This window comes from Mchenga conophoros, linkage group LG14 (genome assembly GCF_057382185.1).
Source record: "Mchenga conophoros isolate Kocher_MC1m ecotype Shallow Benthic linkage group LG14, M_conophoros_male_GT1.1, whole genome shotgun sequence".
Classification (NCBI taxonomy): domain Eukaryota; kingdom Metazoa; phylum Chordata; class Actinopteri; order Cichliformes; family Cichlidae; genus Mchenga; species Mchenga conophoros.
The window spans coordinates 39191890-39212161 of record NC_140539.1 but is presented as its reverse complement, the minus strand read 5'-3'; the positions used below and the strand labels follow the sequence as shown (position 1 = coordinate 39212161).

Below are 20272 nucleotides of genomic sequence, written 5' to 3'. Positions count from 1 at the left end.
CACTGTGCCGCATGTTTGAGCGCCCTGCACAGAATTGCAACTGGATTGTTTTTCCACCGTTTTCTCCTCTGCTGCAGTTTCTCCTCAGGAGCTGAGATGCTCCGTCAGCACATTTAACTTCTTTGATCAGACACAGGAAGCAGAAACTCCTTTAATCATAATTACACGTGTATTTTCAATAATTACAATCATAAAAAACCACAAAGACGTTTTAAAGCACTCATACATTTGTCTCCCCAGGCAGACGCAGACTCTACCTGTTCACAGGTGAGAAACATCTACCCAGTACCTGAAGCTTTTCAAAATAAAAGGCCTCCAGTCTGAATAAACGCTGCTTACAAGCCCCCAGCTACGGCGGTTAAACGTCCCACTGTCCTCTAAAACCTCAAATGCCTCTCAGTCCTGTGCCTTCTTCCTCTTCTTCGTTGTCTCGTTGTCTTCTGTCGTTTTCCTCTTCTGCCTCTCCTCCACCTGCTCCATAGCGTCCCACACATCATCACCTTCGTCTTCCTCCTCCTTTACCTCAGACTCCGCCTCCCCTGCAGTTGCCCCTCCCTCCTGCAGGTCTTGGCTGGCGAACAGGAGGCAGTTGAGACGGGACTTCAGGTAGACTTTGTGCTGCAGTTTGCGGTCCTCCAGGCTGTGGATGCGCAGGAAGCGGTCCAGGCCGCAGGACGCCACCAACGGCTGGGAGGCGTGGCACTGAAGCCCCCTCACGCCGCCCGCCAGCCCCTTGACACAGCCACGCACCAGGCCCTTCCTCAGGTCCAGCAGGGCGATGTGACCCTGGGTGTTGCCCACCGCCACCGCTGTGCCGTCAGGCGTCAGAGAGATAGCGGTGAGCGGGTACTCGCCGTACTCCGCCTCCAGGACAGGACGCCTCTGAGGAGACGAGGGGTCGAACACGTGCACCTGAGAGAGAGTTTCAACATAACTTTATTTTAAAAAAACAAAAAAACAAAGCAGGTCATCAATTGACAGATTTAAACTTTATTTTCTGCTGCTTAATTATTATTATTTTATTTGTTTTTACACCTAAAAGCATTTTTTCCACTGATCAGGAATCAACACCGAGGATACTAAAGACCTCAAAGGGAAATCACTATTATTGTTTCTTTTTAGAAACACTTTAGAAATTATCCACAGCTTTAACTTCAGTTGTGTTGTTTTTGTCTTAATAATTTTATGGAATATCCCTTTAAACTTGTAAACCTGGAGGAAATTTTAAAGATCATAAATGTATGAGAGAAGAGAAAGTAAACCTTAAATCAAACACCTTCTGAATGGAGAGAAAACTGATGAGGAATCGGTCCGAAACCAAACTGACGATGGCTTTGATAATAAAATCATCCATAATTTTAGCCTTAGTTTGTTTTACTCAGACAGTTTGTTGTTGTCCTTTAATATTGCTCAAATGTTAGCCGACTTAGAGAAAAAAATATAATACATGTAGAGAGCTGAGGATTTACACGAGCTTTAATTTTGTCATAGACTTAAGAAAACTTAAAATTAAACACTTTTTGAACGGAGTCTGGTCTGACTTTTGAGCCAATTCTGAGCCAGACGAACGTTTACAGATCACACAAACCAGATGTTTGTGATAAGCTTGACCTTTAACCCGGGCCAAAGTAAACTTTAAATGGGTCTTCTTTAAAAACACGTTTTGTCCTGCTGAGGGTGAATCACAGCTACACACCTGGTGGTAACCCGTGCAGGTGACCACTTTGTCGGAGTCCGGGATGAAGGCCATGTCCCGGACCCAGTAGGGCCGCCGGAGGTCCAGCCAGTCGTCCCGGAGGTTCTTGGCGCTGAACGCGGGCTGCTCGGGCCTCTGGAGGTCCCAGATCTTCAGGCCGTTCTCCTTCCCTCCGGTGGCCACCTTGTTTGGGTTCGCCGGGCTCTGCCGCATCCTGCACACGTTCTTCCCGGCGTCCACCTGTGTCACGGGCTCGTCGCCGCCCTCTTGCCTCCACACGCGCAGCGCGCCGCTCTCCGCGCAGGTGACCAGTGCGTCGCCGCCCAGCGCCGCTAGCCCGGAGAAGCAGCCCTCCGCCGGGTCCCCGCAGCGCCGGCTCTCGGTGAACGCGCCCTTCTCCAAGCTGAACGTCTTCACGGTGGCGTCCACGCAGCCCACCAGCAGCTCGCTCTCCGCCGCGTCCCCCCAGCACAGCGCGCGGACCTCCTGGTCTCGACTCAGGTGGCTCGTGTTGCAGAAGTTGAAGGCCTGTTTCCGGGACAGGCTGACCCCCTTCAGGATCCCGGTCTCCGAGCCGAGCCACACGGAGCACAACCGGCTCCGGTCCCCCATCACACCGGACTCACACACACCAAACCAGCCGAAAAAAAAACAGGACAGCTCCGGGTCCGCGTGGATCCTCTGTAGGCTGTGGCGCGTGTCTAAGTCGTCACACTACAGCTGGAGTTAGTAACAGACAGTGTCACGCGGTTCAAAGCTAAGAAAAACTTTCGGCAGTACAATTAAAATCAAAACAGTATAAATAAAAATACTTACACGACCAATGTTCTGGTATTGTTTTTTCTAGAATCATTTGTCATACTAATAAAGTTTATTTTTTCCAAAAAGACAGTTTACGTCATTAGGAAGCGACCGATCCCTTTGCGCATGCTCATATGATACAGGTAGTCACCATTTTGGCTGTGTGGGCTAGCAGAGGCTAGCTGTGGGTGTAATCTTCCTCAGACCGTCGTTACTTCGTTCAGGTTTATTTCTTCCAGTGGACAGAGGGGGGTTTCCGCCCTCAAGCCCAAACTCAAAGCTTTCTTCGTCGGGGAAATGGACGGAGAGGAGGACGATCTAATGTCCGGGAACCGCTCCGGTAACGCTTATGCTTTGTTTCCTATTTAAACGACTAACAGGACAGTACTGACCAACTGTAGTAGCTAACTGAATACTAACTGAATTCGAGCACCATGAGCGCGTCCTAGATAAACATGATGCAGAGGTGGGTTGTGATCACGCGGAGGGATCGTTGTTTGTGTTTCGGGGTTAGCGACAGCATCGGCGCCAGTTTCCAGCAAACATGTCCCGGTTTAGCGTCACGACCGGCTGGCAAACATCTCCTGAGCTCTCCGTCACATTTACCTCCAAAAGACTGAAACACGCGGTGATATTTCAACGTTATATCCGTGGAGGAAACCAGCGGAGCCATCCAACACGAACCCGGCAGAAAGCGGCCTTCCACCGAGCCAAGCTAAACCATCAGTGTTTGTTGGCCTGATTACATAACAAACGTTTCATAATCAATATAACCGGTTAGACATGATACACCAAAGAGAGCCGAATCAATACGAAAGCCTTAAAGATGAAGTCTGCTCATGTAGGTGGACTTTATGTTTTTGTCACGCGGTTAGCCATGAACCTAAAATTGGTCACTTTTAAAGTGAAGTTTGGCGAGCAGCTGCAGAGGATCCAAGTGTTTGTTTTTGAGCTGTTTACAGACCAGCTGATGACATCGTGTGATCATTACGGAGACTTTTTAACACTAGAAACGTTTCCTAAGCTGTAGCCTGTTTGACCGTTAATGTACAGAACGGTGGATATTCTGATGTGACTGTAGTGTAATCTTCTACTTCTCACTGCTGCTATTATATGTTCTATCCAGTCCTAATAAGCCATGATCCTTGAAAAGCACGATTATTTCTTTGAAAGGCAGTTTATCGAAGGGAATGCAGAGAAAGCTGTTGTGTACCGGTAGTTTTCATTCAGTTTTACTTTGGCAGCTTGGTAAAGTTACTGCATACTTTTTGCAGCTCCTATAAATGCTTTTAAAAAGGACTGAATTTAACATGAATGTTCCGGATGTGTTCTTGTAGATGATGGAGGCGGCACGCCGGTTCAGGATGAACACCCAGCATCAGATGGCGAGGAGATGAGGAGCGCCGGGCGCCGGTCTGAGGTCAGAATTCATCTCATTGATTCTGCAGATAATTCATTGACATCATCAGTTTTCAAACGTTTATTCTGAGCCGTTTCGTCTTTGCATTTTAAGTAGTGCCTGAAATTCATACTTCAAATCAGGCGGATTTACACGGACATGGACAGCTGATCTTCCATGTTTGGAACCGTGTGGGATGAGCTCTATGTATGATATTATGAGAGTGTTGTTTTTCCCAGCATGTCAGTGATTGATCAGTACCGGAGCTGAAAGAGTCACAGGTTAGAGAGACAGATGTTGCAACAGCTGGAAAACATGAGGTCGACACATGGATTGGTGCTGCAGCTGCAGTGATGTGGACGCTGTCAGTATTTGTTACGTTTGCTGGAACAATGGCGGCTCCGGTCTGTTCGGACTGTAAATATGACAAACACCGTCTGCAGACCGCCGTGATCGGGCTGATAAACTTTCTTTGTTTTTGTCAGGACGAGGGCAGCAACGACGAGGACGACGCCATGGTGACAGGTGGCGGGGCCAGCGGCTCTGACAACGAGGACTGCCGCAGGGCCGACAGCGACTCGGAGGGCGAGGGCCCCGGGGGCCGTGATGACAAAAGTGACTCTGAGGCGGAGGCGCCGAGGCCCGCCGACAGCGACGATGAGGATGGCTCATCTTCAGTGAAACGCAGGGTGAGCGCGTCCGAGGAGGAGGAGTCGCCGCCAGAGAAACGCAGGACGAGCGGCTCAGATAACGAGGCCTCATCGCCGCTCAAACACAGAGCATCTGACAACGAGGAGGGGGCGTCGCCGCCGCCCAAGCGGAGAGGGAGCAGCTCGGATGTGGAGGAGCGGCCCAAAGCGGCGGCAGAAAGCGATTCTGACAACGAGGATGCCAAAGCCGCGGCGTCCCCAGAGCGCCGCTCCAATGCTGACAGTGACTCTGACACAGAGACGCCTGCCAGACGCAAGGCGGCGCAGATAGACTCGGATGAGGAGGAGAAACGGGAGGAGGAAGGAGGAGGGGAGAAGTGGAAGGGGGTCATGCAGTCAGACAGCGAGGAGGAGGAAGAGGAAGGGCGGAGGAAGGCTGCAGCAGGAAGTGATGGAGAGCAGCAGGAGGAAGAGGAGAGGCAGCAGAGAGGTGACAGCGACGAGGACGACGAGAAGCCAGGTACGCGCGTGGCGGTAAGCCACGCCCCCAGGCAGACTTCAGTTGAACCGTTTTGTGACAGGAAATGATGTCGTTACTCCAGAAACACTGGACTTCCTGATCTGATCAGTTTGATTCAAATTAACATGAAGATAAACGAGCAGCTCTGGGTTCAGTGACCGAGTGACGGCGTTATTGAGCGATCGAACTAATGACTGTTTCTATGGTTACAACGCTCTTACATTGTGGACGCGTTACTATTGTCAACACAGACGGTTGAAGCTGTTTTCAGTTTACCAGGGGGCGGGGCAAAACAATCACATGACCAATTTAAGATGACACAGCAACAAGTGTTGACTTTAAAATATATATCAGTTTTTAAATTGTGTTGATCGGCCGTGAAAAACACGAGTTATGATTAAAAATGTTTATTTCTGAATAAAATCGTGAAGTTTAGAAGAAACACAAAAACTGTTTCTAAGGAAAGAGCTCGAAAGCACCAAGAAAAAGAAAAAACACCCCTTTCCTATTGGTGGAAAAATGTACCATGTCGACCAATCAAGAAATGATATGACAACATGGCATTTGGTTGTTTAGGAAGAAGGCGGAGTTTTAGGAGTGACGGCGGTGAGAGATTTGTGACGTTTAGCGTGTTTGGAGTGTGTAGTTAGTGTGTAGTTTTGTTGTGTGTCAGAACAATGAGGTGACTGCTGAATGTCACAGTTTTGCCAAAAAAAGACAGATTACAGTGTAAACACTGGAGTGACACAGCTGCAGGTGTCAGGTGGCGTTCTCCTGCATCGTGCAGTGGACACAGACACAAATCATTTGTGACATCTTATTAGATTTTTCTGTAAATAGTTAGAAATGAAAACACCTTGGCTGCATTTTAGGTAAATAGCTGCAAAGGTTTTAAAAATGTCCAATTTATATTTCGAGTTATGAAAATGATCCGTTAACCATGTTTGTGGTGGTTACAGGTTGCGAGGTTGAACAGGATGAAACGAGGCGAGATGCTTTTAAAGTCTGCGCTCTGAGAGGGTTCAACTTTTTTTGTTTTGGTTTTTTTAATAATGCAATAGTTACTTTTCCTAGTAATTAGTTACTGTGATAATATAGTAACTCAGTTACTTTTTTCAAGAAGTAACTATAAGTAATTACTTTTTCAAAGTAACTTTCCCAACACTGTCCGGGTTTGCGAGGTAAACGTCGCCGCTGTCGTGAAGCAAGTCTGTGGTAAGGTGTACCCATCCAGCAGGGCCACAGTGATCACACACGTGACACACACGCCGGCTTCACCGACTAAAGAACATGTGATCACTTTTAGTAATGGTAAACACGTTCTCTCACAGACTTTCCTTTGGCGTGCTGCTCGTTGTGTTCGTGGTCAGACGGAGACGGAGTCACCCGCCACGTTCGCCGGTTCTGTTAATATTTCAGTTCCGTTTTAGATGCTGTGTGAGTAACCAGTGAGCTTTGTGTTTGCAGTGAAGAGGAAGAAGGCCATCCTGTCCGACAGCGAGGACGAGGACGAGGAGAAGGCGGAGAAACCAGGTAACGCAGACCTGACGGCTGGAGCAGGATCTTTGTTTGGATTCTCTGCTGAAAGTAAAAGTTGATGCTGCGAGGTAAAGCAGCGCTGTTGTGTGACGTTTGTCGCTCTCGACGGTCTCCTCAGTGGCGAAGAGGAACCGGGCGGTGTCAGACGACGAGAACTCAGACAGTGACGCCGACTTCGGGGGTCCCGATAAAAGTTTGGCCGCCAAACTGAGAGAGCTCGGCTCAGACAGCGAGAGCGAGGAGGACGACCGAGCGAAGGCGGCGGGGAACAAGGACGAGAAAGCGCTGTTTGGCAGCGACAGCGACTCCGGAGAAGACCAGGAGGAGTGAGTGCTGACGTGGAAACACCTCGCAGAAAACTCAAACCCCCCTACAGGACAGCCTGAGGGATGCAGCTACCACCCCTGCAAGAAGACACATGCAGAGTTTTAATTTCAAAATAAAGAGTTTAATTCTGTGGCTGCCAGGAGCTGATGTGCCTGTTCTGTTGCAGGAAGATGATCGCAGACATCTTTGGCGAGTCTGGAGATGAGGAGGAGTTCACGGTAAGCCTCGATGTCGCGTCTCCGTTCAAAGACAAAAGCGAGATCAGCCGCGAGCAGTTCCCGTTTCACAAACTGTCATCCTGCAGGGTTTCAACCAGGAGGACCTGGAGGGCGACGGCAAGGCGAAGCAGAAGGTGCAGGCGGAGGAGGAGTCAGACTCTGACGAGGGCGTCGACCGCAGCGGCCAAGAGTGAGTCTGCTGATCAGCAACACGATTTTAAACAAGCGTTGTTGTTTCTGCTATTAAGTGTGTGTGTGTGTGTGTGTGTGTGTGTGTAGCACCAGCATGATGTCAGACTTCGACATCATGCTCGCCCGGAGGAAAGCCATGAACAGCAAGAAGAGGCGGCACCGCGATGGAGGCACGTTCATCAGCGACGCCGACGACGTGGTCAACGCCATGATCACCAAGATGAACGAGGCTGCGGAGGTGCGCACGCTGCTCTCGCCCCGTCAAAATAAAAGCCTCACAAATCTCTGAGCTGTGATCCTCACCGACTCTGTGTGCATTTGTTTTTATTTGCAGGAAGATCGAGCTCTGAACAGCCAGAAGAAACCAGCGCTGAAGAAGCTCATGCTGCTGCCGCAGGTCGTCATGCACCTGAAGAAGTAAGAGCTCCGTGTTAGCTTATAGTTGAAGGCTTACGTGCTGAGACCAGCGCCAAAAAAAAGCAGGTCCTTCTCCTCCGTGACTGCATTGAAGACTCTTATCGTTTGTCCCTCAGGCAGGACTTGAAGGAGACGTTCATTGACAGCGGCGTGATGTCGGCCATTAAAGAGTGGATCAGCCCTCTTCCTGACAAATCTCTGCCCGCTCTCAGGATCAGAGAGGAGCTGCTCAGGATACTGCAGGAGGTGAGCGCTGAACGCGGCACATCGTTCTTCAGCTGCGTCTCTAAGATTCAGTCGTTCATGGTGTGTTTCGTCCTGCAGCTGCCCAGCGTGAGTCAGGAGACGCTGAAGCACAGCGGCATCGGGCGGGCCGTCATGTTCCTGTACAAACATCCCAAAGAGTCTCGAGCCAACAAAGACCTCGCTCTCAAACTCATCAGTAAGGCCATGCTCCTTTTCTGTAGTTTCCCTGTCTGGCCGTGGAGGCCGCGGTTTCTGAACTCTTTCTCATCTCCAGACGAGTGGTCGCGGCCGATCTTCGGTCTGACGTCGAACTATAAGGGGATGACGAGAGAGGAGCGGCAGCAGAGAGATCTGGATCAGCAGATGCCTCAGAGACGGCGCCTAAGGTAACGATGATCGCAACGTCCGACCTCCTCTGATTCCATCGTCACCCAGACGACACTAACGTTCTTGTTTCTGCTTCATATCTGCAGCGATTTAAGTTTTATTTACATTATCCATAAAATTGCTCATATATTTGACTTTATTAGAATCGCTGTCAGCCGTCGTTAGGTTTCAGACCTTTTCCACAGTGAGTCGTCCGAACCATGCAGTAGCTACAATACTGACCGACCCCCCCGGGCTGATGTCTGCTCTGTTTTCAGCGTCCTCTTCCTGTCATGTGATGATGCTTGTCTCTCACCTGAGAACAGTTTAACCCTCATTCTCCATCTTCTGCTTGTGTCAGAGTGTCAGGTGTTTTGTACAGGTGGAAACCCCCCCCCCCCCAGTGCGTTTGCTATATCTGTGCGCCGCATTCCCACCGCTGTTCACTCTAAAGTCACTCAGCACGGCTTTACCTGAAACCCATTTGAAAGCTTCGCCTTTCTCGATCTTCTCTTTGAATATTGTGAGATGATTTCTAAAGGTCGTAGTTAGCGTGAGGCGTAGTTTTTCCTCTTTCACTCCTCTTCCTCCGTCTCATCCCCAGTCAGCCTCAGAAGGTGGAGAGGGCAGAGGAACCTGATGTCTTTTCTCCACCAACCAGGTTCAGTCCTGACGTTGCATGGTTGCACTGAGTGACCAGGTTTACCTTCTTTAACGCGTCTCTGCAGGTTTTACATCCCTCTGTCTAAAGCTTAGTAACTCCTCAGATACCCACAGCAGCACCAAAGTGACCAGAATGAATCCCTGAGACTTAAATGACTTCATGAGTGCAGCTGCACGATTTAAAGGTGACCCGTTTTGCTCATTTCCAGCTCCTTTTTCATTCTTGGACTCTAATAGAGTCTGTTTGCATAATTTGCAGTATAAAATAAGCCTCCTCTAAGTATCCTCTGATTGGCTGCTCCTCACAAACAGGTGGGTGGAGCTTGTGAGATGAAGCAGAATTGGCCGGTTTGAATACTTTGCATTTATTTCAGAGTGATTCAACTAAAGAAAATGACTGAAGCTGAGATTTTATATTTGATTCAAGCCCTTCTTGTAACTCTGTTTTTACCACCTCCACTCTGAGCTCATCTAGCTATCAAAATAAGTCAGCTTAGAAACGCTAACATTAGCTTGGGCGCGTTTCAGGCGGACTGGATGCCACCCGGTGGTTGAAACTGGTACTGCACCGGAGTGGAGGACTGCCTTATTTCAGCTTCGGTCCACATCTGCGACACAAACTAATACAGTCACAGCTGCTGATACTTTTAATATCCACTGTAGACATTAGGGGGCGCTGCTGCACAGAGGGGTTAAACAGAGCAGAGACTGGAGCCTGTTTCTGTAACGGCAGTGTTAGCCGTGTGTGTTTTACTGCCCTAACGATGTGGAGCTCGGGCAGGGCTGAGTTTGTTCCGTGCGGGAAGTTTTGGCGCCGACTAACTCGCTCGGAGTGACGTGCTGCTAACAGCATGGAGGCTCAGCCGGTGAAGAACATCGCTCAGAAACCTGCGAGGTGCGGCGGAGCTACTTCACACTCGAAGTTGAATTCATGTCTTCTTCTTCTGTTTGTAGTTCTGGAGGTCAGACGCCTCGCAGAGACCTGGAGAAGCAGCTGACCGGAGAGGAGAAGTAAGTTCTCAGACATCTGGGGGCGGGATTTGTCATAACTTCCTCCTCTGTCGTCTGGAATTTTGTGCCGTGTTTAAATTCCACCCTCATTAACCTGAACGCCTGCTCCCAACAGAGCTCTGCGGCCCGGAGACCCCGGGTTCTGCGCCCGGGCTCGAGTCCCGATGCCCTCAAACAAAGACTACGTGGTTCGGCCCAAATGGAACGTGGAGGGGGACTCCAGCAGGGTGAGTGGTCACACGGGCCGATGGCGTGTGCTTCAGGGCGTGGCTACACTTCAACTAAACAGCAGAGCGCCCCCTTTAGGCACAGTCCTATGAAATATCCAGAGTTTAACATTTGGTTTCAGTTTTTTCGTAATTGAGTCAAACAAATTATTTACTCACGATTTACAAAATGAATCACAAATACAAAATTCCAAAATTAAACAAATATATTTTAAACCTCTCTAAGAGCAAACGCGTTTTTAAAGAAAAAACAATACGAATAACAATAAAGAACTTTTATATAAACAGTCAGTTTTCTGAAGTTTAAATAAAGTTGAAACAAACACTTCAACACTTTTGTGCTGGAACAGACATCGGGTTATTTTCTGCTTCTATTTGATTGTAAAGCTCTGAACAAGGAGTTTACCTGCTGTCAGGAGCTGAGCTGTGATTGGTCCTTTGTAGAGCGGCTGTAAGAAGGCCATCAGCCTGCTGGAGAAGCACAAACGGCGTTTCGCCGAGCAGAGAAAATTGGGGCGGCCGCAGGGAGCTGTGAAGATCAGCATAGAGGGAAACAGAATGCCCCTGTAGCTCCCCTGCTCCCCTGCAGGGGGCAGTAAGTCTGTCTGCATGGTGTGAAGAGCCTGACTCACCGGCAGTGTGCAGACGTACAGTGGAGGCAAAGTTATCCAACCCCCAAACAGAGTTCACTGAACACAGCGAAGAGCACACGATCGATCACACTTCAGTCATTCAGACCTCTAACGTCAGACCAATCACTGATAAACCTTCTGATCGTGTCATAACCAACGGACAAAACCTTAACTTTAACAAACTAATGTACTCAGAGGTCATGTGACCTCATACGCAGTGCCCGGGGTTGAATCATTTTCCTTCCTGCTGTATGAACACATGAACATCTCTGCTGCAGCCGTCGAGCACCTCTGAGCCTAATAAACACCAAACTCATGCACTAGAGAGAGATAATCACTAAGAGACTGGAAGTAACGTTCCACAGGTGAGAAGGTGTGCAGTGTGTGGGACAGTGTACCTGTAATTTGCATGGCTTCATTAAATAAAATACATTTACTGTAGAAATGAGTCAGCTGACCCAGAGGAAGAAATGTTTTCACTTTGATATGGAATCAGCCACACGTCCAGCAGCAGGCTTCCAGAAGCTGTCCAATCAGAAGCAAATAGATGTTCAGGGAGGAGGGGAGTTAAAGCAGCTTGTTTCACACAGAGCGAGGGGGCAGAATGAGACAAATAAAGCTTATTTTGAACTGTAAATGGTCTTTAGGAACAGTCTTCCCATCTGATGGCTCTGAACGAGGTGTTTGTGAAACATCTTCCTGCATGAGCAGTGAAGTGTGCGAAACAAACCGGTTGTCTTTGTGTTGTTACCTCAGTGTGTGATTACAAGATGTAAATCCTGTAACTTCCTGTTCTGTGTGTCTGTCTGCCTCCAGGGTCCGGTGAGGAAGAGTTTGTCCCGTGTTGATAAACAGATGCGTAGATTTGCTGACATCCGGCGCCTGACGAAGACGGGTCACGCTGTTAAAATCAGCGTGGAAGGCAATCGAATGCCGCTCTGATTCTTTTTTTTTTTTTTTTTTTTTTTTTTTTTTTTGCTCTAAACTCAGTAGGATTTATCGTTTTTACTTTTTATTGTTTTGTTTCTGAACAAACCCGCAGCTTTGCCCTCCTCAGGTCCAGCTCTGCCTTACTGAAAAAAGGGGCTGTTGTCAGACCGTGTTGGCTTCAGTTCAAATGTGTTATCTGCTGTAAACTTGTCTGTCCTCTGAACAAAACGCGTGAAAGACTCCAAAATGATCCAAAAATAACGTTTCCTAATGCTAACAGTTTAATTATTTGCTTTATTGTTCAACTTGTGTTAGCAGTTAGCTTGATTAGCTTGACCTGAAAATCAGCGATAGTCGCAGTGTTAACAAATACTGGCATCACATAGTCTTTTCTTTTCTGTTTTTTTTATTATTTTTTTTATTTTTTATTATTGGCAGCATTTTTATCTCAAAGTCTAAAATGTTAGCGAGTGTTTGTATTTCTTTAAAATGAAGCTGTTATTTATGATGATGTTGTATCAAAAGCTGAGTCATGTTAGCAGTCATCTACATTTGATATGCTACGGAGCTAATAAAATCTGTAAAAATAGCCTACTGTTTTAGTTTTACCTCGGCTCAGAGTGAGTTGGCTGTAAAGCCTAGCATAACAAAAATTATGATGTTATTGTTAGCAATCTACATTAGCTTTGTCTTGAAAAAAAAAGTGCAGCAATAGCTTATATTAGCTAGCTATGTTAGCCTTATGTCAAAACTATTAAGGTCTGTAAGCCTTCTAAGCCAACATTCAGGTTTATCTATATGCTAACAGTGAATATTGAACTATGGCCACATATTATTATCAGCCCTGTCACTTTACTTTCTTGTGTTCTTTTGAGTAGAACATCGTTGTTCGCCTTTAAATTGGTGGTGATGCACGGTTCATTGGGCGGAGTTAGTGATCACATGTTTTAAAGTAAACCATAATAGTTTCTAGCTATCAATAATGCAGACATCAGTAATTTAAGCTAATGCTATAAACCTTAATAATTCTAAGGAATGGTTAACATAGATAACTTCAAAGTGAAACTAACATCAAAGCCATTTTAGCTTTGTTAACTGGTTGTTTTGGTAGCTAGCATTGAGCTACATCAGAAAAAACAAATTAATTAAACAAATGCTATCATATTAGCTAATGTTAGCTTCACCTTAGAGGTGACAGCTATTTTTAGCTGTCAGCAAATTACACTGTTATTATCTTAGCTGGTTTGGAGGTGAAGCTCATTTTATTTATATTTATCTCTTAGCCCAGTTTTGGAAGTTAGCATGATAGCACTGGCCTTAGGTAAAGCTAATTTAACAAAGGCACTGATTTTTGAAGGTAGCATTGCAGATAAAATGTTGATTTTAAGCGTTTGAGCATTTTTGGCTAACATTAGCATAATGTCATCTGATTTAACTGGCTGAGTTCTTAACAATAGCTAATGTTAGCTGTGAGCTAGCATTGTCCTAAACATCTGTATTCTTATGTAATCTTCAAGCCATTTGCCTACATTTAAAGACTAAATTGCTCTGTGGTATTAGCTTGTATTAGTAGTTAGCTTGTTTTCTTTCTTTCTTTTTTTTAATATATTTTGTAAACTGCCATGCTGACAGAGTTGGTTAAAGATGAACGTGTTGTGTAATCAGAGGATCATTTTGGAGTTTCTTGTCCAGAGTACATTCAAGTTCTCTGGTTTGGATTTGAGGGTGAAGTCTCGTCTGCGCTCTCCGTCTCTGAATGTGAAGGTGTTTGTATTTTGCTGATAGTCTGGTCCATTATCTCCCTTCTCTGCTCCCATAGCAGCTGTACAGAAGTCCTCGGTGGATGAGTTCACACAAGAAATGCCGGGACTCTGATTGATCCGGATCATTCGTGGATTGTGTGAACCAGCCGTTCTGTGTGCACTGTTCTGGATCACATGATCTTTTCTTAATAAAGACTCAACAAAAACTCACCTGGCTGTACGCATGTTTATTTCTGGGAGCATGGGGAGGGACTTACTGGTGGAGCCTCTAGTGGACATTAGTGGAACTGTAGCCTTTAGCACATGATCTAAAATCCTCAAGGGGTTGAAAAAGAGAAAAAATCAGTCACACTCAGAACTTCATTGTCATTTTCTTTTTATTAAGCACAGTTAAACTCGGGCAGGAAGAAGCACATCAGAACAGAATCAGTGAGCAGGACGGTTTCCACTGCAGCGCCACTCGGACGCTTAAACCTGTTTTTGGACTATTATTTTATTTTTTTCTCATTTCAAGTTTACAAACTTTAGATGTGTTACCGTCATAGATGGTATAAAACATGGACATAGTTTCCTGGTGAGGAAAATAAAGCTAATCCAGGAGAGTTAAACCTGCATTCTATCAAAAAGCCACCAGGTGGCGACTGCTGCAGTTGCAAAAAGACTTCCAGTGCTGTAGAAGCTTGACCTCTGTAAACACTTTGCTGCTGATGGACTCAGTCACTCATCTTGGGTCATATTGAACAGGAAGTCTGCTTTGCGACTAAGGTGTTGATGATGAAAATGCTAATCTCATGACTTTGAGATGACGTAACAGTAGCTTTGTCCACTGTTTACGGTCGCAGTAGAAATGTGCCGTTGCTGTGGAAACAGTCCTGCGGCACAACTCCGAGACAAATGTGCGAGGACGAAACTCGATTGGTGTTGGACGATTGCGAGGGCAGTCGAGGCAACAACGCCTCCAGTCAGGGTCCCAACAGCAGGAGGAGCCGGCGATGGTGCATTCAGGTGACACTCGGAAAACTGCAGCATTATTGTTTCCTAACACTAATCCTAATGAGGTTAAAATGTTCAAACTCTAACCTTTAATTTTTTTAATTATATATTAAATGCAAAGAATCAAAAAGATGAAAAAATTTATAAATGAAAAAACTCAAAACATCCAAATTATTCTTATTATAGTCGAAGTTGCTCGATTCTGATGATTTGATCTTTCTGAGATCAGGCTCTGATTTTATCCAAATACAAATTTTGAAGTTGTAACATATTTATTTCTTAATAAATCTGAAATCAAAGCTTCTCATTGGTGGAAACTAATAAGTATATTTAATCTCACACGTCAGGATATTTGTTGGTGCTGCTAATTCGAGATTTGCTCACATTACAGATTTCACCTTGATTAAATTCAGTATTTTAAAAAAGTTTTATTTACCTGTAAGTTTTACAGGTAAATAAAATGCTTGTTAAAACGAGTTGCCATGGAAGCAAATCGCAGGTGGTGTTGAAATCACTTCCTCTCTATGTGTGCCGACTTTACGGAGCTGCATTTGAACGCACCATCATTGAACAGTCATGCTTTGTGTTGGGCTGTCCAGGTGAAGTGAGGGTGTCAGGTTTGCTGTCCAGGTGAAGTGAGGGTGTCAGGTGGGCGTGTCCAGGTGAAGTGAGGGTGGGCGTGGTTCAGCAGGTGATTGGCGGTTTCATGCATCTGTAGAGATAAATGACCATTTTAGTGTTTTTACTGATACTTTTATGAAAATGAGTCACATGCAGTTCTGCACCTGTCCAGTGAGAGCGCTGTGGAGAGAGGGTGGGCTTTCAGACGGAGGGGATGTGGCCTACCCTCTGCCGTTTGGCAGACGACCCATCCCGATTCTGTCAATGGGCGGTGGATTGAGTCGTCGCCGTGGCGACTCCACCACCTTACTGCAGACAGAAGAACATGGAGGCGTTAGACTCATCCCTGCGTCTCAGGTGTTCTCAGGTATTCTCACAGGTGACTACCTCTGCTTGTCTGACCCTTGCTGCTTCGTTTCCATGGAGCTGATGGACAGGCGGTCCAGCGGGACGTTGTTGATGGGAAAGCTCCTCTTCCTCTTTGGCTCCATGACATCATTTTCCATCCTCATCAGGTGATCCGATTGGAGCAGTTTTGCTGTCAGCTCCTCCCCCACCTTCACACCTACAGGGCGGGACTGAGGGGCTGCATGAAATCTCAAAATGGGCTGGTCTACCTGCTGGATCAGATAAAGGCGTAACAAGTTTATCTACTGAAAATGAGGAGAGTATGAGAGGATGTGTGAAATTACCCGGGATAAGGCTTAGAGCTGAAGGTTTTGTACATGATATCCAAGGAAAGGAGTGTGAGTCTGATCCAGTGCTTCCTGTCCAGTTTTAAGGACTTCCTGTCCTTTAACACGTGAACCCGTATGCCTCCTGATTACTGGGAACTTTGGTCTGCTGATAAAAACGTAAATCAAGGGGATGCTGTGAAAAGCCTCCGACGCCGCCTCCATCTTTATTTTCAATGAGGGAGTCTCCGTATGGAAAACACTGAACTGTGTTTTTGTATGTTACGCCTCCACACTGAAGCCTGTCTCTCACGCCACGGCCCCGGCAGCGAGCGGTGTCTCACTTCCTGTCCGCCTGCTGCCTCAGATGACTCCGACAGATCTCGTGTCATCCAGACTAAACAGAAAAACGTTTCGGCTTTCCCTCCCCGCCGCCTCACGCCATCTGATATCAGCACCGAGCCCTCGAGGGAGGAGCTGCTTGTTTTGGCTCTCGTGATGGTGTGACGGGATCCTGCCTAATAAAAGTACTTATAAAGTTTACCTGAAGTACATGATGTAAAAGTACTTCCTCACAGGTTACATTAAAGCGCACAGAATGGAAGTATTTGAAAGAAAGTAAATGTCCTTTTCCCACTGGTGAAACACGAACGTCTGGTCCTCACAAAGATAGAAAGACATGCACGCGTGTGAGTGGATCAGTGCGAACTATGAACTGTGATGACGTTTATGCATTACGGGGACATTAGAGCACCGTGAGGACTTTTTGTACAGGGCTGCTGAAAATGGGTTTTAGGAGTCAAATGAGAGGGCTTGTGTGTGTGTGTGTGTGTGTGTGTGTGTGTGTGTGTGTGTGCGCACACTGACCCGAGCAGGTTGCGGTTGGACTCTGAGGCCGTCGACGCTGCAGCTGAGCAGAGTGAAGGACAGGAGGCCGGGGAGCAGCAAACAGAAGCAGAACTGCATCTGAAACGATCAGTCAGGTAAACGTAATGCTTCAATGAACTGGCATAAAGGACCTCAAAAACACAGAGTAATTACATTACAGTTTTACCTTTTCTCTTCTGCATAAGCATGTAATGAGTGGCTAAGCAACTTATGGCAGCTCCTGATAAACATGGCATTTACGATAAGTTTCAGTCCGGTTTTCGTCGATTTCACTCCACGGAGACAGCTCTTCTTAGGGTCTCAAGCGATATCTTGATGAATAATGATGCAGGAAAGTGCTCTGTTCTACTCATGTTGGACCTCACATCAGCTTTCGACACAGCTGACCATCACATCCTCATTGAAAGGCTGAAAAATTGGGTTGGTGTATCTGGAACTGCCTTGGAGTGGTTCTCCTCTTATCTCCATCCATCTTCTGTATAGTTTTCATATTTATATCCTGTTAATAGCCTGTACATAGCTTGTACTCACTACAACCTGTACATACTTATAGTTATAGAATATTCACAACATACTTCATACCGTGTACATTATAACATACCATAATAGACCCATTTCTGTAATATACTCACATATCTATATTATTACTAATATATATTGTAATATATCTATATCACTAAAGCACTTCTGGATGGATGCAAACTGCATTTCGTTGCCCTGTACCTGTGCATGTGCAATGACAATAAAGTTGAATTCTATTCTATTCTATTCTATCACCGATCCTTTTCTGTGGCGGTCTCCGATTTTAGGTCATCCTCTACCTCCCTTACTTATGGTGTCCCTCAAGGGTCAGTTTTGGGGCCTTTATTGTTTTTAATATATCTTCTCCCCCTCCGGCATATAATGGGCTCTTCTGAGGACATTTCTTATCACTGTTATGCTGATGATATTCAGTTGTATGTTTCTTTTAAGCCCCAGGATTTATCTAAGCTTCAGCGTCTGAATGATTGCTTAGATTTGATCAAACGTTGGATGGCTGCAAATTTCCTCCAACTCAACGTGGGGAAAACCGAAGTCCTCGTATGCGCCCCTGATAGGTTTCTATCGCAGATAGTGAAAGCCCTTGGTCCTCTCTCACTTTATGTTAAATCCTCTATCAGGAATTTAGGTGTTGAAATCTCTGGTTCGGTCTTGTTTTTATCATTTAAGAAATGTGGCTAAGCTGAGGCCGATTTTATCTCGCTCTGAACTGGAGATTGCTATACATGCATTTATGTCGTCATGCTTGGATTATTGTAATTTGCTGTTTATGTGTCTAAGCAAAGGTTCTCTGGATCGTCTGCAGGTTGTGCAAAACGCTGCAGCGAGGCTTTTGACAAAATCCTGCAAGTTCTCATATGTGACACCGTTGTTATCTCAGTTACACTGGCTTCCTGTTACATTTAGAGTCAATTTTAAGATCCTGGTCTTGACCTACAGAGCTGTGCACGGACTGGCACCTGCCTACATCTTTGATCTGCTACAGCCCGATGTCCCCAGCAGGTCTTTGAGGTCATCTGATCAGGGCTTACTTGCTTTAAAAATACTAAGAGGAGGACTCAGGGTGACAGAGCTTTTGCCACTGTGGCCCCCAGACTGTGGACCTCTCCCCCAAACATTAAGAACTGTGGACTCAGTCGCTGTTTTTAAAAAGCAACTCAAAACTCACCTTTCTAAAACTGCTTTTGGTTAATTTTTTGCCTGTTTTATTTTCTCTTTTTAAATCTTTTTATGACTTGTAATCTTATGTGCAGCACTTTGTGATTCTGTCTTGAAAGGTGCTATATAAATAAAACATTTTTTATTTATTTATTTAAAACCAGCTCAGCTGCAGCGTTAACGTGATCGAAACATTCTCCTCCACATTTGAGCGTGAGTGATGTCATGGGCACATGTCCATCTTTTGTTTACAGAGTGTGGTTTTTCACAAAGACGTTAATGACGGCTCTGTGACATCAGCAGAAAGAGCTCAGTCTGACAGTTTCAGGCCCCCCAAACCGGGTCTGACCTCTCAGAGGAACCGAAGCGTCCTCACAACAATGGTTTTAAATACACACACATGAGGAGGGGGGCACTTTTAGCTCGGCTGATGGCTGTAAGTGTATTGTCCAGCAACATCGGCTAATTTTAGCATTTTCCATCCCTGCAAATAAACGCCTTTTTGACCGTCACATGCACACTCACTGACACTCCTGTACACACACTCACACACAGTGTCCCCTGCAAGCAGACACGCAGAAACAAACACTTGTTGTCGTGTTGCGTCACTCACATACATTCCTGACGATGCACAAAGGTTTGTGCACGCTCCTGTTCACACCTGCTGCTGATGCTGAGGAGCTGCAGCTCTCTCATTCATGCACGTGTGAGGACAAACACACACACACACTCTTACACTGCAAATCCTTCCATTCACAAAAATCTGCTTGCAGCCCAGCAGCAGACTGAACATCAGCATCACATTTTTTAGACTTCCTCTGAGAAGAGAGTTCTCGTTCATCTCCAGGTCTTATTTTCAGTGCTAAACGCTGCTCGTGTGAAGATTTAAAGACATATTTCATTCATGTTCACCTGTCCAAGTCTCTGTTTTCTTAGCCAGAAATCATAAATGAGATCATGCACACACAAGGTTTTCAGTTTCACAGAAAGTTGGCAGAAAGAATCAAAGATGACAAAAAGAAGCAGCAAACAACTCACACACAGAAAACTGCGAGCAGAAAACTTCAACTCTGAAAGGAATTTAAATTTAAATAGAAAATGTTGGGAAGTGGCATTAATTTGCACCTGTGCACACCTGTGTCTCTCTCTCACACACACACACACATGCATGTTTGTACCTTCAGTGTGGAGCTGATCTCTGCTGCGTTGCCTCGCTCTGTTTCTGTGTCTTCTTCTGGCTTCACACATCAAGTTTTATTGCAGCTGCCTGAGAATCTCCTATCCAATCAGCAGCCTCTGCTCCAGTGGCATCACTTCCTGTTCTTCTTTTCCACCATCATGTGTGTAAGATGTCATCATTAGGTCCATTACCTGTTAATGAAAGCTCCTGGGAGCAATCACGCCTCCCTCCGTCCTCCCCGCTCTCAGTTTCCTCCTGAAGGTCAGTTTTTAAAATAAACACATTCAGACTCGTCTCTGTTCTCCAACTGCACCATCCGTGTGCTCCGATCGCACTCCACACGAGACATCAGATCTCTCCCAGAGAAACATTAAATGTCTGCAACCTGAGTGGGTCTGCAGGTTCACCGAGACAGACTTTGGAAGTGCAAGAAACAGAAAGCAAACACGAGAATGGGCCGCCAATGAAACTGTGCATAAAGTTAACCACTGCTGCAAAACAATGGCAAAAAGAGACAAAACTCCCACCAAGACACACAAAGCGAAGTCAAAAGATGTAGCAAGGCAACAACAAAATGAGCACAAAGATGCAAACAAAGAGAAAATGACAACAAACGTCAAA

The 20272-nt window shown here is 46.1% G+C and overlaps 3 protein-coding genes across 8 annotated transcripts; 1 reads left to right on the top strand and 2 right to left on the bottom strand.

Annotated features, from left to right (window-relative positions):
* Window positions 1-135: 135 nt before the first annotated feature.
* On the bottom strand, window positions 136-2729 carry wdr74 (WD repeat domain 74). Its single transcript, XM_085244475.1, has 3 exons — window positions 2513-2729; window positions 1697-2416; window positions 136-912 (listed from the first exon to the last, which is right to left on the bottom strand). Exons 2-3 carry the CDS (start codon window positions 2306-2308, stop codon window positions 397-399), a joined length of 1128 nt encoding a protein of 375 aa, XP_085100601.1. The 5' UTR covers window positions 2309-2416; window positions 2513-2729; the 3' UTR covers window positions 136-396.
* On the top strand, window positions 2704-13807 carry iws1 (interacts with SUPT6H, CTD assembly factor 1). Of its 6 annotated transcripts, none has more exons than XM_085244472.1 (16): window positions 2704-2837; window positions 3835-3917; window positions 4382-5066; window positions 6534-6599; window positions 6724-6931; window positions 7099-7150; window positions 7237-7340; window positions 7430-7580; window positions 7677-7759; window positions 7876-8005; window positions 8084-8201; window positions 8280-8391; window positions 8976-9032; window positions 9989-10045; window positions 10161-10272; window positions 11721-13807. In XM_085244472.1, exons 1-16 carry the CDS (start codon window positions 2795-2797, stop codon window positions 11844-11846), a joined length of 2187 nt encoding a protein of 728 aa, XP_085100598.1. In that variant the 5' UTR covers window positions 2704-2794; the 3' UTR covers window positions 11847-13807. The 6 variants fall into 6 exon arrangements, with proteins under 6 accessions (XP_085100598.1, XP_085100595.1, XP_085100596.1 ...); XM_085244468.1 differs by lacking the exons at window positions 2704-2837; window positions 8976-9032 and adding exons at window positions 2992-3338; window positions 10717-10867 and having other exon boundaries at window positions 11721-11845; XM_085244469.1 differs by lacking the exon at window positions 8976-9032.
* Window positions 13808-13986: 179 nt separating this feature from the next.
* ostn (osteocrin) lies at window positions 13987-16110 on the bottom strand. The gene is made up of 4 exons (XM_085245200.1): window positions 15937-16110; window positions 15599-15831; window positions 15376-15520; window positions 13987-15302 (listed from the first exon to the last, which is right to left on the bottom strand). The coding sequence occupies exons 1-3, from the start codon at window positions 16108-16110 to the stop codon at window positions 15433-15435; spliced, it is 495 nt and encodes a 164-aa protein (XP_085101326.1). The 3' UTR covers window positions 13987-15302; window positions 15376-15432.
* Window positions 16111-20272: the final 4162 nt, after the last annotated feature.

Excerpts from the sequence above, each read along its gene's own strand:
- wdr74 (XM_085244475.1), bottom strand. The coding sequence starts at position 2,308 with ATGGGGGACCGGAGCCGGTTGTGCTCCGTGTGGCTCGGCTCGGAGACC. Across the intron at positions 913-1,696 it reads CCTGCACGGGTTACCACCAG|GTGCACGTGTTCGACCCCTC; the intron begins GTGTGTAGCTGT and ends ACTCTCTCTCAG.
- iws1 (XM_085244472.1), top strand. The coding sequence starts at position 2,795 with ATGGACGGAGAGGAGGACGATCTAATGTCCGGGAACCGCTCCG. Across the intron at positions 8,392-8,975 it reads CCTCAGAGACGGCGCCTAAG|TCAGCCTCAGAAGGTGGAGA; the intron begins GTAACGATGATC and ends TCTCATCCCCAG. Across the intron at positions 9,033-9,988 it reads GTCTTTTCTCCACCAACCAG|TTCTGGAGGTCAGACGCCTC; the intron begins GTTCAGTCCTGA and ends TTCTGTTTGTAG.
- ostn (XM_085245200.1), bottom strand. The coding sequence starts at position 16,110 with ATGGAGGCGGCGTCGGAGGCTTTTCACAGCATCCCCTTGATTTACGTT. Across the intron at positions 15,832-15,936 it reads CTCCTTTCCTTGGATATCAT|CAGGTAGACCAGCCCATTTT; the intron begins GTACAAAACCTT and ends TATCTGATCCAG. Across the intron at positions 15,521-15,598 it reads CAAGGGTCAGACAAGCAGAG|TAAGGTGGTGGAGTCGCCAC; the intron begins GTAGTCACCTGT and ends TTCTGTCTGCAG.